At 33.8% G+C, this 17943-nt stretch overlaps 1 protein-coding gene across 1 annotated transcript in view; it reads right to left on the minus strand.

The window, feature by feature from the left end:
• The window catches only part of Cfap47 (cilia and flagella associated protein 47), a 416223-nt gene that overhangs the window by 136827 nt on the left and 261453 nt on the right, over positions 1–17943 (minus strand). Inside the window, 4 exon segments of the mRNA XM_077793662.1 lie at positions 2191–2302; positions 7419–7592; positions 8163–8306; positions 10328–10533. Of these exon segments, the coding sequence (XP_077649788.1) occupies positions 2191–2302; positions 7419–7592; positions 8163–8306; positions 10328–10533 (636 nt within the window).

Here is a 17943-nt window from a genome sequence, read left to right on the forward strand (position 1 = left end):
AGACCTTTTCATGGACCAGGGGCTTTAGTTGACACATTCATAAACATTCCCAATTCAATGATGTTCCACAGTTTGTGGTTCCTTTTATGTTCCTTCTCACGAGTAACATAACTGGCTGCTTTCTATAGAACATGAAATTGATATTCATTATGGTTTATGAAAAAGAATCATGAAAATTTGAATGACATGATGCTTTTACAAAAGGCTAGTTAAAATTGTAAAGCTAAGGAAGATCCACCACCAACTATTAAGATTTATCATAGATCATTAAAATTAAAATTGAAATAAAATTGTCTTGAATCCAATTTATATCTTCTGGATTACCTAAAAAATGGCAAAATGTGACTTCACTGACATGCTTGGAAATAGGGTCATTATAGCTCAAATGTACCTACCAGGCGATTTATTCACAGACTTTATAAAGCTCATTATCTCAAAAAGTAGTGGGAAGATTTCAGAAAATGCTAAGCACTGTTGCTATGTTGACATTTGAGGTTAAGCACATTAAAAGGCAGAGAGTGGGGATGGGTATGTAGATTCTTCTTACACATTGCATTCTGTCACAGCTGTAGGAACTGGAGCATTGTGGTTGCTATTCTGAAATTTCCCTTCTGCTTGCTAATAACATTGGCATTTAGAATACTCTCTGTACTTTCTGCTTTGCAGCATCTTCCTATACCTTCTATGCTAGATGTAGATCCTTTCCTCAAATAGTCTTTGTTGAGGTACACAGGGATAAGAGGCTAGTACTTCCATGGAGCACAAGAAAACTTCTAGGTGTATGTTTTCTACACTTCTAAAGTTGTATCTAGTTACCTCCATTTTAATAATTTCCTTACTAGATTCCATCTTTCAATGGATTTAATTCTCTCCCAATTAGGAAAACCATTTCCTTTGATGAATCATAGCTCTTTAGTTCTAGCTATTTATCTTCTATTGCATCTTATTTTCCTCCCTTCAAAAGCTTGTAGGAATACCTATCACCCCCATTTCCAGGCAAGTAATTCTGTTCAGGAACCTTTCGGAAAACTTGTATAAATGAATGGTTTATCAGAGATAAAGTAAAAAAATTTAACACATACCAAGTCTTTAAACTATTTTCAAAATATCAATTATGTTCATATAGATGTTTTATAAGATACAACTCTGTAAACAGACATTCTCATAAAATATTATTCAGTTTGTATATTTTTAGAAGTATTTGAATGTGTTTATCAAATTTTAAACATAAATACTCTTAACCACTTCTAAAAATTGTTGACAAATAAAATTGAATAAATGATAAAGATAATACAGCACTACCACTTTGGAAAGCAGTATGAAGTTTCCACCCAGCTATCCCTCTCCTTTGGATTTATCCAGAAGAACTATAATCAGCATGCTACAGTGATGAATGCAGCACAATCCACAATAACCAAGTTACAAAACCAGCCTAGGTACCTGTCAATAGATGAATGGATAAAGAAAATGTGGTATATATACACAATAGAGTTCTACTCATCCATGAAGAAAAATGAAATTGTGTCATTTGCTGGTAAATGGTTGGAAATGGAGAACATCATACTAAGTGAAATAATTCAGATTCAGAAAGTCAAGAGCTGAATGTTTTCTCTCATACGTGGAAGCTAGAGGGAAGTAAGGAATTTTAAAAAGGGGATCTTATGAAAATGGAAGGGAGATCAGTAGAGGAGAGATGGGAGCCCAAGGAGGAGGGAGGAGGAAAAAGAAAGGGGCAGACCTGAGGAATGAAGTTGATCAAATTATGTTATGTGCATGTGTGAATAGATCACATTGCATTTCAATTTTATATATACCTATAATGCATCAATTTAAAACAATAAATAAATAGAATAAGACCAATAGAGAAGAGGAAAGGGATCAAAGCATAGGAGGAGGGGAGACAAAAAGGAGGTACTAGGTATTGAAATGGAGGAAAAATGTTATATGTCAAAATGAGCTTCACTATTATGTATAACAGAAATGCACTAACAAAAACATTAAAAAGATAATCTAGAACCAGGCATAAAATAAATGACTTAAAGGTCAGATTGTTTAGAAAGCTAATTACAGAAATGTACAACTAAATCTCACTCTGAGACATTTAGAAAAATAAATAAATTATAATTAAAATTCTCATCATATTTCCATCTAGTGTGAGCTATAATAATATTTTATTAATGGATTTGATACCTTTGAATATACCACGTTTCCAAGGGCACACATGTAGAATATATGGAACTGAATTATCAGGGTCTATAGTGATATATGGATTTCCCCACACTATTGGTAGATCTGATGATACCTAAAAAAGAGAATTGAAAAATAAGAATTATATACTTTTTTATGTTTTAATATGTTATACTTGTTCTTCATGACTAAAACACTCAAGGTCACTGCAGGGGAACTGGGCTGCATGAAATAACCACACAAGAGACAGTGATACCTTTTTCTTCGGGGTCCTGTGATGGCTCCTCTGACCTTAGGGGTCCGTAGAAAGAGAGAGAGAGCCATTTGTTGAAGCCTTTTATTGGGGAGAAGCCATTCAAATAAGGCAAGGGGTTAGGTTTCAGGGGGGTTGAGTCTAGCTTTGTGATGTCTGCTGTCAGCAGATTGACTGACATCTAGGAAGGCCACACTCAAAAGCAGAGCAAGGGGACACACAAAGGGCATTTCCATGGAACATTCTATCCCAAACAGGGCAAAGGGGTAATATCACAAAGGAACAGGTAAGCATAGCTCAATCCATGGGACAACATGCCTATGTCTGAAGATGCTTCCTCAAACTTCTGGGACCAGGGCAATGTCCAAGTCACTATGAGATGTAGTAATGAAAAAAGCCTCTCCACTACGGGAAGGAGAATACGAATCATTCAGATTGGTTCCCCACATTATACTACATGAAAGTAGTGTGACAAACTAAAATATAGAACTACTGAAATTTAATTTGAATATTTCCATTAAAATTATTCACTTTTAAAAGAAAAACAATCACAAAAATCCTATATATAGTGGGAAAAAATCTAAGAAGAGACATATTAAAAAATAGAATAATGGAAATTAGTCTTACAGAAAACCAATGTTTATTTTGTACTGCTACTTTTATCAAGGTCATTGTTGCTTAGAAAATATAAATATCCTTTATAGGCCATGCACAAATTATTTATGGGTTAATTCTAGAAATCTACATTCATACATAATATGTGCCTACTAAAGTCCCTGCTTAGCTACTAGCTCAGTAGTCAGCAATGATTTGTCACAGGTTCTTTAAATGCCCTGAACCAATAAGTGTTCTACCCATTGCAAAGGAGCACCATATATATGTTTTGGTATACCATCAGCATTGAGGTAGTTTAAAACTCAGTTGTAGCTTTAATTTCCATTTCAAGAAGTACATTTATGTCAGCCAGAGGCAAAATACTTGGATGCCCTCATATCTTTCTTGAACATGCACACACATACATATGCACATATAATGCACATATATATGATCTGCTTGACCCACAGGATATTTCAGAGGTTTTAAATTTTCCTAGTGGTATTTCATGTTCTAGATACTCCTTTCAAGTTTTGAACCAAACTCTTATTGTTTGCTACTGTTACTGCAGTCTGGATACTGTAATTTGAACAATTGTTGCCCAAGATTTTTTAACAAATACTCTAAACATAGGATCCTTTGATCAAAAAAAACTCTGAGACAAGTCAAATGAGATAATACCTTGCTAGTGAGATGTTTCCAGAAAACTTTGAGAAAAGTCAAATAATGATCCATACACAATCTGCCTATTTTCTTGTTTGAAAGGCCTCTGGTTTTAACTACTACTATAGTTCTTAAGATTGCAGAGCTGAGGGAGATAGGAGTAGATCAAGCTAAAAGCCACAAATCATTCTACTTTCACCATTATTTAGAGGTATTTTTTTAAATAAAAATTTACTCAGATTGTTTTACATCTTTAATTTCCAGATTTCTAAAAAATTTGATTTTGACAATTTTTTCCAGTGTTACCACTACTTTAAAGAAATAGGTTTACAAAACTCCCTGCACCAACATTTTTGGAAGTCCCTCATTGCTTCTCTTCCTTATTGGGTAATTATTTTCTACTACTTTTTTGGTTTGATAACATTCCATAGCATTTTACCTATATGTCAACTAGGCTTTCTAAATTTTTATTTTCTCTCTCATATTGTTAGTCTCAATCTTCTATTTCAAACTGTTCCTGTAGAAATAAGAAAAAATGCATATTTTTAAAATATAAAATGGAGATTTACTAAGCTATAAACAAGAATGAAAGTATGTCATTTGCTAGAAAATGGCTGGAAGTGGAGAACATCATGCTGAGTGAAATAAGCCAGACTCAGAAAGTCAAGGTTATCTCTTTTATGTGGAAGCTAGAGAGAGGGGAAAAAAGACAAGATAAATAATAATCAAGAAATGTCAGGCAAACAATATAGAATGATATAAAATAAAAGGTAAAGAGAGTTAGAAGGCAGGTTAACAGTGTCAAACACTATAGGGATCTTGAGGCAGATAACCTGGGAAAGGAACTGCTCAAAGTCATAAGTGACCTCAGATGTAGTGATTGTTAACAGAGTATAGGAGCCACAAATGGACTGCCATGAAATAAGAAGTGATCATATAAATATTCTTCTTTCAAAAAGTTTAGCAATTATCAAAAATAAGGAGGATAGTAACTGAAGAAAGAATATGATTAGAGGGAAATTTTCTTTCATAATGGAAAAATTTAAGAATATAAGTTTTAAAGTAAATAATTTAACAAAGCTAAAAATATTGGAAGATGAAAAAGAAAAGGAGATAAAGTGAATAGACCTTTGAATGCATAGAAGTTAACTGCGTTTTTACAGATGGTGAATTAGAAGCATTTCAGTGGCTCCCCCAAAAGCAAGTATATAACAAAAACCATACACTATGGGGCCAAGGTCAATAATTAAATCAGGTCTAATGGATCTAAGAAGGCATAATCTTTGACACCAGATTGGCATCATATGAACTTAGTGCAGCAAGCTACTTTTAAATATATTTTTTTAACCATAAAATGTATACAAAATCAGCCAGTAACCGTTGCACATGCCTGTAATCCCAGCAGCTCCTAAGGCTGAGGCAGGAAGATTGCAAGTTCAAAGCCAGCCTCAGCAAAATCAAGGCACTAAGCAACTCAGTGAGACCCAGTCTCTAAATAAAATACAAAATAGAGCTGGGGATGTGGCTCAGTGGTTAAGAACCTATGGGTTCAATCCCTCGTACAAAAAAAAAAAAAAAAAAAAAAAAAAAGCACATAAAATCAACAATCCTCAAGGAAAGGCAAATAAAAATCACAATCAGATATCATCCCACACCTGTTAAGATGGCTACTATCAACAGGACAGGAGATAACAAGTGTTTGTGAATATGTGGGGGAAAAGGAATATTTCATGCTATTGGCGGGAATGTAAATTAGTATGGCCATTATGGAAAACAATATGAAAGTTCCTCAAAAAATTAAAAATAGAATTACTTTGTGATTTAGCAATCAACATTATTTCAGTATTATTTGTGTAATAAAGTGATGAAAATATCACCACAGTTACTGTTGCCTATGATAATAATTTTATTAATTCCACTTTTATAATTAATCAGACAGTATAGTTAATATAGCATAAGTATTAGTTTTTAAAGTCACATCATTTTAAAAGTTCAATGATTATGAAGAATAAAATTAAATAAAAATATTATCTCTGTCATGAAAACAAAACAAAATACCCAATGTTAAGAAATTGTTCTATAATTTGGTTTCATGAAAATTTTGACAGGCTTCCTTGCTCATTAGTAAATTCTGGAAGTAGAAAAGAAGTGGTGCAAAAATCATGTTTTCTTTATTTATAGCCAATCTAAATAGTCATGATTTTTTTTTCTTCTTCTTTCCTTCCCACTCTACCTATTTCCTTCCCTTCCCTTCCTTCCTCTCAGCTCCCCTTCCTTTCTCTCCTCTACCCTTCCCTCCAGGTTCCTCCATCCTTCTTTCTTTATTTCAACCTTTCTTTCCTTTTTTTTCTTTCTTCTAAATGCCCCACATTATTTTTATCTATTCATTATACACTATTATGTATGTGCTAAATACTATGTTTTATGCCAGGTATAAAAATGTGGGTAAGATTTCTTTGTTCTCACAATGTATCATCTGGTGAGGAATAATAAATAGGTAATAGCAATATGAAGTAACAGGTATGACGGTAAGGCAGTACAAAAATTCTGTAGTGGCAGAAGACTGTTATCCAGGTTTATGAATAGGGAAAGGTTCTTGGAAAAAGTAGACTTTTAACCTTACAAGAGAGAATGAAAAGGTGTTAGATACAGATAAATGGAACATGGGAACTTGGGCAGAGAGTTCCAGGCAGCAGAAAAAGGAAATACTGTTAATAAAGGATTAAGTGTTGCTGGAGATACAGGTGGCAAGAGATGAAGTTAATTAAACATTATGATGAGCAAAGGCAAGCCACTGAAGTAGGACTTGATCCTGAAGGTCAGAGAAGACATTGAAGGGTTTTAGCTGGGAATGAGCAGAAGAGATTTTCATTTAGAATATTCACTTTATTTATAATTCAGAAAGGAAAGAGAAAACCTAGGTGCATATATTTTAAGATTATAAAAAAAAAGTAGAAGACAAGCCCAGAGTTTCCAAACTTCTAAAGACCCTTCTAAAACTGAATTCATGCACCTAGAATGGGTAAATAGTTGATGTTTCTTTTGAGGAATATATTGGACACACATTTTGTAGATAAAAGTGGAGGCAGCAATTTCTTTCTTTCTTTCTCTCTCTCTCTCTCTCTCTCTCTCTCTCTCTCTCTTTCTTTCTTTCTTTCTTTCTTTCTTTCTTTGACTGAGGATTAAACAGAGGGTCTTGCACATGCTGAGCATACACCCAGTTCAGAGAATTTTATTTAGGGATTAGTATAAACAAATCAATGGAGGAGGGCAAAGTACAAGAACTTCATAAAATATAAGTATATGAGCAACTATGCACTTCTTCAAATTTCAACTATTATTCATACTGGTAAACAATAGGATAGACTGTGCCTACAGATTGCACATCCAAAATTTTAAGGTTATTTCTAAAGTTGTTTGAAAACATCCTTTGTTATCATGCACCGTTTCTTCAAGCAAAAATACATGCGACTGAAACAAGTGGTTTTTAATGTATTTTATGATTATATTCAAATACTTAAGTATGAATCTTGTTTGGTGCTAATTGAAATTAAAATGAGTAGTTGTGAACTAATAAAAGGTAGAATTATAAACATCTCCATAAATATCATTGTTTTACCTGATTAAATAAAGTGTTTAAAATTTTTCATGTAATTATTATTTTAATAATAATTCAATATACATTCAGAATAAAATATTTTCAAATCTAAAAAAACCTTACCTTAAATGTTATGGAAGTCCTTGTATAATTAGGCACCATTATGGATTTATTTGTCACATTCCCCACTTCACAATCAACACTGATGTGTTCTAAGGCCAGTGGTTTTTTCCCAATCCCTTTTATGTCAAAGATGTGCTCCATACCATCTACTTCATTTTGTAGAATAAGTTTACCCTATGATGAACCAGCCAAAATCAGCACTACAAGTCACAGTTCAATGCCAAACAACTTCAGCAATCCTATTCATCTTGAGTCTAATTAATAAAATGAGCTTCTGAGGAAATGTTAGTCATTGACTTTTCCAACTCATGTATAAATGCTTCTACTGAACAAATGAACTGCTGGTGAAAAGCTTTTTATTTCTCTCTACTTTCCATAAATTATAGAATTTATATAGGCATTCTCATATATAGCAATTATATGCATGCTTACTTCCTTGTCAAAAAAATATCCTTAAGAAAAAATTTTCTGAGGTCTGAATTTTCTTAATGACTAAGAACAAAAGAAGTGATGATTTTACATTGTTCATGGTGTTGTGTAAAAATAATCCAGACATAAGTACAGATAACAGCATTTGACTTTCACAATATTTATCCCTTAAATAAAAGTATTAAAGTTTCAAGCAAAAAAATTATCAAATTTGTAGAAAATACAAACTGTTTGAAAAATGTTTTATTACCAATTAAATAGACTAATATCACATGTACAAATAAATAATGGGGAAAAGAATCAGTAAATTCATACCATAATCTCACATTCCAAAATAGGTTTAAATGTGAGAGGGTATTGCACGGTTTCACCTGGTCCAACATATAAAATAGGAGGTCCATAAAACCATTCTCCTTCTATGTTAACTTGACATTTCCATTCAGTCTTTGTCTTATTATTCTAAAACATAAAACAAAGAGGTACAAAAATATCAGAAGGATGATGCTGATGAAGTTCAATTATATATGAATTCTTGGCACTTTTAATAAAAGTGTATATTGTATTTTTGTTATATTTCCTAAGAATCACAATTTGAAAATCATATTGTTAAGAATGACTATCAAAAATGTGAACAAAAGGCACAAGGAGGACTGAATGTTCTTTTTTTGTCACATAGAAACATTGTCTGATAGGCCTAACCAAGGATCATTGAATACTAGAGACATATTCCTTGTTGGACTTACTACTGTTAAATGGCAAAATTGTGTTGGAGGACAGAAATTTATGCCTAATTAAGGAAAATAAATGGTGTTCTGTTAGATTTCTCAGATAACAAAGATTACATATCTCATCAGATCAGATTTTTGTGCTTCCATCTGACTTTTGTTATGTCTTTAATAATTAAACAACCAAAAACCAATTTATCATGCTGAAAACCCAAAGTTCCTTACAATTATATTATCTACTTCAATGCTGGATTGTCACTTTGACTAATAGGTAGCCAAGTTGCAGCCAGCCATTTTTTTCTCTATCCATGAACTCATTTAGTCAAATGTTAAAATCACAACAGAATTTGGAGCAAAGTGATCTGAGATTCCACAATTCAACTTGGAGAAGCCAGGAGCCACAGTTTTTAGTTAGAGATTTAATGATAGGTTAAAGATATTAGAGTTGATTTTTGAAGCAAAAAGTGGTTGATCGTGTAACATTGGCCCACTTTATACTTTGAATATAGCCCTTGCTGCTCTGCCACTGCAACTTATGTTTAAAATGGACATGTTTCTTTCTCTTCCTCCCCCCCCCCTCCAACATAATCTCTCCCCCTCCCTAATTTCAGGGGAAACAGGATTACCTTTCCTCCCCATTTTAAGCAGATTTATCTCACTCACCATACAGGAAGGAAATAATCCAGACTTTGGGGATGGTACCAGAAGATCTCAGAAATGACTGTCTCCCAAATTAACAAGTGAATTACATCTCTAACAGAGAACAGGTGGAATACAGCCTTTGAATCACTCCTATAAAAGCCCCCTGTTCCTGCTGATGGGCAGAATCACAACCTTTGGGATAGGAGTCCCCGTGCTTCTCCTTTGCCAGCAAAGCAATGAAACCTCTTTTTCCTTTATCTCAAAACCATGTCATCCTTATTGGGTTAGCATCAGGGACAAAGACCAAGTTTTCAGCAACAATCAGGTGATAACATTTACATTTAGAAAGAAACTCTAACATAAATGAGGAGAAATAATTGGCAATAGATAGTAAAATTAATCTGTAGTAATTCAAGTTGGGAGAACTGAGGGATATTTATTGAGGCAGTCATACCTCAATAAAACCCCAAAATATGCTACCTTGAAGATTGTTTCTTTAGAATATTTTAAGATAGCTGTTGTGAGTATGAAAACCCAAAATATTCTACCTGAAGATTATTTCTTCGGAATATTTCATGATAGCTATTCTGAGAAACTGAAGACATAATTAACTCGGAAAGACTGCCCTTTTATAAAATAAATTTACATCTATAAAGAAAATAAACAGTAGATGCATGCAGAGGCTTTTCTATCTGTTTTCTTATTTCTTCCTAGGAAAGATCTTTTGATAGGAAGTAGAGGTTGGGAGTCTGACACCTGGCTCAGAAAAATAAAGACAAGTGGCTGTTACCTGGGAGACTTTATTTACATACTAAGACAATCCTTCTTCCCTGTGCACCCCCACACCTCAACCTGAGTCAAGCACTGCCTCCCTTCTTCCTAGAAGCCCAAATTCCAATCCTTTTGTTTAGCTTCTATAACTATCTTTTCCATCTTTTACATTGTGTAGAGTTCTCTTATTCCTGAATGTTAATAAATTTATGTTTTCCCTGCTAATTTCTTTATTGTCAGTTAATTTTATAGAGTAATAGTATACAATCTTCAGAGAAAAAAGGTAAATTTAAAACTCTACACAGAAATGAAGACAACTATTTTTAAAAAGTTTACACTTACTATTGGAATATTCTGAACAAGGGGTTCAAATGCTGGTGTCTGGAACTCAAATTTGGCCTCTGGATATTCTTCATTTACCACACCTTCAACGCAATAGAGACGTACATCATACCTTGATGTCAACAAAATTTTACAAGGGTAGCGGCCAGGACTGAGAGGAGCAAATCGTAAAGGAACTGAAACACATCCATCAGCAGCTGTCAAAATAATTTAAAATAGTTCAGTCATTTTAAATGACATAATTCCTAAAGTTCATTTTGATAAGTAGTAATATTATTTTTAAATTGCCCGGTACAACTTAGAATAGACTACATTTTACTGAAGACATACACCACACCTAAATCTCCAGGGCTTATCATCCAAGTTTATTTATGAATGAGAGAATATATCTTGTATAAATTGGAGGACAGTCTGCTCCATAAGTTCACTCAGGGCCCCATGCTTAAAAAGATACCACTGTCTTGCTGCTGTATTATCAGGATCAACTCTGTACACTGGTGGACAGATCAGGGGAGAGGAATCTGCTCAAAGGCTTTTCAGTGCTTAGCCCCAAATTAATATATATTACATTATAATTATATGTGTGTGTATGTAAATAAAATCACACTTCATGTTTGAGTTGCAGGAAGAAAGATAATTGGGTGGGTGTGCAAGTGGCCAGGATCCAGCCATCCTGTGCTGTCATTTTCTAGTGCAAAACTCTGAGGAGTCCAAGAATTATAAGTTCAAAAAACTTGGTCTTCCAGGTTGGTATACAGTTCTTTTTGCCAAGGGGAAATAATAAAATGTTTTCTACCTAATAGTGTGTTCATTTGATTTATGACTTCAAAAATTTAGACAGGTGGTATGTGGGCTTCCATTTGTAATTTTGAATTGGGTATTGTAGATGTTAGGGACAAGCAGGATCTGTCCCTTCCAGCCTTACCCTACTCAGGTGTAGATTATTTGGGCCTTATCTTTTCATTTCATTTTACCCCTTTTTCCAAATGGAAAGGGAAGGGGAGTAGAGATGGGAGTTAATATACTAAAAATGAATAACCAACACTAACTGAATGCCTACTAAATGAGAACTTTCCATATATCCCCATTTGATACCCACAACCATATTGAAAAGATACATATTACCTACAATATTCAAATAAGACACCTGAAATTCACTGGGGTCAAGTGAATTACTCAAGGTTAAATAATTTGAGAATACAGTGGGTAGTTGAAAAGATGTTTGAAAAATCTCATAAAATAATGAAAATAAGGGGGTTTTGTTGTTTTCTTGTTTGGCAAAGGATAAAATCCAGGGCCTTGGAAATGCTAGGCAACTGTTCTACAGGGAGCTATACCCCTAACCTTTGCTACTCTTTCTTTACAGGTGATATTTACAACTGCAGCAGTTGCCACAATTCTATAGTTAAAGATAACCAAATATATTTAATTTACCAGATTATAGTTACTAAAGAAAATAAATGAGTATGAAGAATATCTTGAAAAAATACTTAATTTTATATAACTTGCACTATTGGAAATAATTAGTGTGATCTACATATCTGCAAATAACCCATAAAAATGTACAGTGCTCAATTCCTAGAGTTGTTCATGGTTGAGACAATAAGTCAATACTGCACTTTTGGTCAGCTATCACTGCAGAAATATCCTCAAAGTTTGTGGTTTGAACAACAAACTTAATTGCTCCTGGTTCTTTGGAGTGAGCTTATATGGGACAGCTTTTCTATTCCATGTGGTACTGGATAGGTATCAGTGTATCATAGTTAGGTATTCTGTCCATGAGCTCTCTAATCTTTTATGAGCTGCATCCAAATTTTTTTCTCTTTTTTTCCACATCTAACAAAAATTTAAATTAATTAATTTATTTATTTTAATTAGGTACATATAACAGCAGAATAAATTTTGATTCATTGTATCTTTCCACATTTAAAAAAAATTGTTGTTATAGATGGATAGCATGTCTTTATTTTATTTGTTTATTTTTGTGTGGTGCTGAGGATTGAACCCAGTGCCTCACATGTGCAAGGCAAGCGCTCTGCCACTGAGCTACAGCCCCAGCCCATCTTTCCACATTTTTATTGGTACATTACAGGTGTACATAATGATGGGATTTGTTATTGCATATTCGTACTTGCACAGAATATAACAATATAATTTCGTCAATATCACTCCCCAGCGTTGACTTCCCTCCTCCTCCTGCCCCTATGGTACTTTTCCCTGTACTGATCTTTTTTTGATTTTCATGATATAACCTTATCACCTTCCTTTTCCTAACTCCCACATATGAGAGAAAACATACAACCCTTGACCTTCTCAGTTTGGCTTATTTCATTTAGCATAATTGTCTCAAGTTCCATCCATTCTCATGAAAATGACAGAATTTCATTTTTCTTTATGGCTGAACAAAACCCCATTGTGTGTGTGTGTGTGTGTGTGTGTGTGTGTGTGTGTGTATACACACACACACCACATTTTATTTATCCATTTATTTGTTGATAGACACCTAGGCTGGTTCCATAGTTTGGCTGTTGTGAATTGTTCAGCTATAAAAATGGGTATGAATGTATCTTTATAGTATGATGACTTTCATTGTGTAGGATAAAGACCAAAATTGGTGTAGTTGAGTCATATGGTGATTCCATGCCTAGCCTTTTGAGTAACCTCCACACTTATTTCCATAATAGTTGTACTAATTTATAATCCAACCAATAGTATAAAGCTGTTTATTTTTCTCCACATCCTCTTTAGCATTTATTATTGTTTGTATTCTTCATGACTACCATTCTGTCTGGTGTGAGGTTAAATTTCAGTGTAGTTTTGTTTTGCATTTCCTAATTACCAGCAATGTTAATTTTTTTTTCATATATTTGTTGGTAATTTGTATTTATTCTTTTGAGAAGTACCTGTTTAATTCATTTGCCCATCTATTAACTGGGTTATTTGGCTTTTTGTTGTTAAGTTTTTCGAGTTCTTTCTGTCAGAAGAGTAGCTAGCAAAGATTTTCTCCCGTTCTGTAGGTTCTATCTTCACATTTATAATTGTTTCCTTTGCTATGCAGAAGCTTTTCAATTTTATGTTGTCCCATTTAATAACTCCTGGCATTATTTCCTGAGCTTTAGGGTCCCCACTGAGAAAGTCTATGCCTATATCTGGAGTGTTGATTCTACATTTCTCCTAGGAGTTGCATACTTTCTGGTTTAATTCCTGGTCTCCAATCCATTTTGAGTTGATTTTTATGCAGGGTGAGAGATAAAGATCTAGTTTCATTCTTCTACAGATGGATGACCAGTTTTCTGGGCAGCATTTGTTAAAAAGGCTGTGTTATCTCCAATGTATCTTTTTGTAGTTGTATATGGACATCATGCCTTTATTTTATTTGTTTATTTTTATGTGGTGCTAAAGATAGAACCCAGTGCCTTACAAATGCAAGGCAAGTGCTCTTCTGCTGAGCTACAGCCCCAGCCTCAAACTTTTACTCATGTTTAAAAAAATTTTTTGTAGTACTGGGTACTGAACCCATGGCTTTGCAGATGTTAGGCAAACACTCTACTGAGCCACTTCCCCAGCATGCTTAACTACCTTATCTTAACTGCAAAGGAAAATACAAATGTGAAACTATCTGGTAATATGAAAATGGTGAAATCAATCTCAGAATTAATTTTGTTTTCTAGTTGGGTTCCTCACATTTTTGTTTTTGAAACTAGGGATTGAATGCAGAGGTGCTTTACCTCTGGGCTACATCCCCAGTCCTTTTCACTTTTTACTTATTTATTTATTTTATTTTGGAGGGGATACCAGGGATTGAACTCAGGAGCACTTGACCACTGAGCCACATCCCCAGCCCTATTTTGTATTTTATTTAGAGACAAGGTCTTAGTGAGTTAATTAGCACCTTGCCTTTGCTGAGACTGGCTTTGAATTTGCAATCCTCCTGCCTCAGCCTCTGGAGCTGCTGGGATTACAGGAATGCGCCACTGTGCCCAACCTTCATCTCTTATTTTGTGACAAGGTCTCACTAAGTTTTGGAGGGTCTTGCTAAATTGCTGAGGATGGCCTTGAACTATGATCTTCCTGCCTTAGCTCCATGTCACTGGGATTGCCAGGGCTCCAGGCTCTCATTTACATTTTGTGACCTTGGCAAACAAAGTATTTTTTTTTAGAAATTCTTAATCAGCTTACATTAATGAGTGGTATTTGAGCAATAACTTTCTAACACTATTTTTTAACTTAGAGATACTGAGAACTGTATTTTACTCATAATCCCAACATATAAAATATGTGAAGCTGGGGTTTATGTGGTTGAAGCAAAATGAGAGCCTGAAGCTCCCATTAATTGAAGTAGATTCCTAATAGGCAAACCAAAGCACTTGAGAAGAATTTGAAGAATACAATTTGATTAACTCATTTTTTATTTTTCCTGTTCTAATTTGCCATGATTATATGAAAACATATCAAACATGTAGAAGAGATTAAGTAATATAGTAAATTGCTCATTCTGTCCTATAGTTAAGCTTTTAGGTATATTATTAGCAAACAATAATCACAAGCTCTCATTTCAGAAAATGAGCTAACAAGAGTAAATAATTCCTGGGCAGGATAATGTACACCTATAATCCCAGTGACTGGGGAGGCTGATGCAAGAGGACTGCCAAGTTTGAGCCAGCCTGGAAAATTTGGTGAGACCCTATCCCAAATTAAAATATAAAAAGGGCTGGGAATGTAGCTCAGTGGTAGAGTGTAGCTGGGTTCATTCCCTAGTATAACACCCCCCCACACACACACACACCTACACACACACCCACACATACATACACACAGTAGTTATATTCATCATATGTTAACTTATATAAAATTTTAAAATATTAATTATAAATAAATATATGAATGATTATATTTTCAGGGATTTTTTTTGGTTGACCTACAACTGGAAAGTTTTTTTTCTATTTTATATATATATTTAAAAACTACATTCATTACAATTTTCCCTGTTTTATTACTTTATTATATTATTAAAGGCACATGAGAATCTGCCTCACAAATACTCTAGTGAAGCAAATGATATGTTAACAACTGCTCATTACTGAGTTTCCTCATTTAATAATAAAAGCATACAATATGATCATAGACTCCATGTGAAAATAAAAGGATCCAACAACTAAAAATTTTACAGTATGCTTGATTTATTTTCTAAAAAATTTTCATTGGTAAAAATGCAGTTTAATATCATCCACTGAGGAAAAGCCATTTTGTGAATAAAATAACAATAATTTAAAATGATAAAAACCTATACTAATTATCAACTAATTTAATTTTTGAAATGTTAGTCAACTTTGGCTGGGGGTATAGTTCAGTAATAGATTCCTTGCTTATCATGAGTAAGGCCCTAGGTTCAATCCCCTGCACCACATAAAAATACTACATGTATATTATATAGACATATAAAATATATATACTTTCCTTTTCTATCACGGGGAAAAAAAATCTAAACTAATAGTTAGGGGTGAAAAGACAGAGATGGGGAGAGAGATAAGAAAAAAAGGATGATAAAATTAAATGAGAGAATCCAAGAAGGAAAACTAAGTATTTATGTTTGTGATGTAAAGAGAATGGCATAAATGTGACACTTTTTTTTTTTTTGATGCCAGGGATTAAACCCAGGGGCACTTAATCACTGAACCACACCCGTAGCTCTTTTGTCTATTTTATTTAGAGATAAGGTGAGGTCTCACTGAGTTGCATAGGGCCTCATCAAGTTATTGAGGCTGGCTTTGAACTCTTAATCCTTCTGTCCCCCAAGCTGCTGGGATTACAGGTATGTGCCACCACATCTGGCAAATGTGACACTTTTTTTTTCTTTTTATGGTTCTGGGGATTGAACCCAATTCCTTGTTCATGAGAAGTAAGCAGTCTACCAACTGAGCTATATCCCCAACCCGAATGTGACACTTTTTAACTGACAAATCCCCAATGGCAAGAATACTGGAAATGCCTCCCCATAAAGTTTGTTAAGTGTACATAAGCAGGGAAAACTGGTATGCAGTTCCCTGTTTGACTTTGCTGAAAATTACAACTACACATTCTCCCAGGTTTCTTAAAGCTTAAGAAAAAAAAGGCCACAGAGAAATGTCAAAATGTTGTAGTACATAAATGGTAAGGATTGTCAGTTATTTCAGCATAGCCAAGTAAGACTTAATAAATATAGAAAAGCCTAATCTTATTAAATTTGTTGTTCAAATCTAGTAGGGCTTCACTAATTTTCTGTCTGCTTGATCTATCAATTATTGAAATAAGTATAATACGTTCTCCCACTGTCATTGAGAATTTCTTCATTTCCTCTTTTATATTTGTTGCTTTAATTTATATATTTTGAGTATATGTGATTAGATGGAAATAAGTTCCCAACTGTTTTCTAGGTTGGATTTTCCCTTTTTAATTAAGTAATGCATTTATTTGCCTAAATGTGTGTTTATTCTAATATTTTTTTTTAAATATCCCAGGATAGGAGATTTTTTTTTTTAATATTTATTTTTTAGTTCTCGGCAGACACAACATCTTTGTTGGTATGTGGTGCTGAGGATCGAACCCGGGCCGCACGCATGCCAGGCGAGCGCGCTACCGCTGAGCCACATCTCCAGCCCTGTTTATTCTAATATTAATGTATCAATTCCAGCTATATTTTGATTAATAAATAACTGACATAAATTTCTGGATATTTTACCAGGTAATTTTATGAATTGTATAAAGCTCTATTTTCCATTGTGAAAATATAAACTTTTATATTTTAGTCTGTCTATATTTATTGTGATTAATGATATTGAAGTTGCCTAATGGGTTAACTTGTCCTTTGCAATTTATCCTTTACAAACTGGCTTTTTTCCTTTTTTAAAAAAAATCTTTTCCCCATATCCTAAATTCTAAAGGAAAGTCACATATAAATGAAAGTATTAATTGTTACAGTAAGCTACAATTGGTGGAAAAAGGTTTTGAGAAACATTGGTGATGAGATGTTATAATCTGTAATCTTTCTTTAGATTTACAGAACTCAGAACATCTGGTGACTTTTAGACATCATTAGAATGTGCATGAAAGATATGGACCACTGCTGGATTAATGATTACTATAGTATCCACCTATTTGTGGCTAAAAGTATACTTCCTTAATTTTCCTATATAAGCTCTTAGATTGGAGTTGTTAGCTAAGATGATCCTTAAGATATAGTCTGTCCAATTTATGATTAGTTTACTAATCATAAAGTTCTTTCCCTGCCACTGCCTTGCCTTTGGACTAATTGGATTCCATCATGCAGTAAGCAAACAAATGGAACCTTTTGTGCAGGGACAATACATGTTTACTATAGCATCTTATTTTGTGTCTCTCTTTACCATATCCTTTCCCTACTTCATCTGTGTTCCCATATTTTAAAAAAAATTTAGTTGTTGATGGACTTTTATTTCATTTATTTATTTATATATGGTGCTGAGAATCGAACTCAGTGCCTTACATATGCTAAGCAAGAACTCTACCACTGAGCCACAACCCCAGCCCCCCATGTTTTTATTAGATTCATCAAGTTTTCTTTATTTCCTTTTATGCCACTAAGGTTTAAAAATTATGCA

The sequence above is a fragment of the Urocitellus parryii genome, chromosome X (assembly GCF_045843805.1).
Source record: "Urocitellus parryii isolate mUroPar1 chromosome X, mUroPar1.hap1, whole genome shotgun sequence".
NCBI lineage: Eukaryota > Metazoa > Chordata > Mammalia > Rodentia > Sciuridae > Urocitellus > Urocitellus parryii.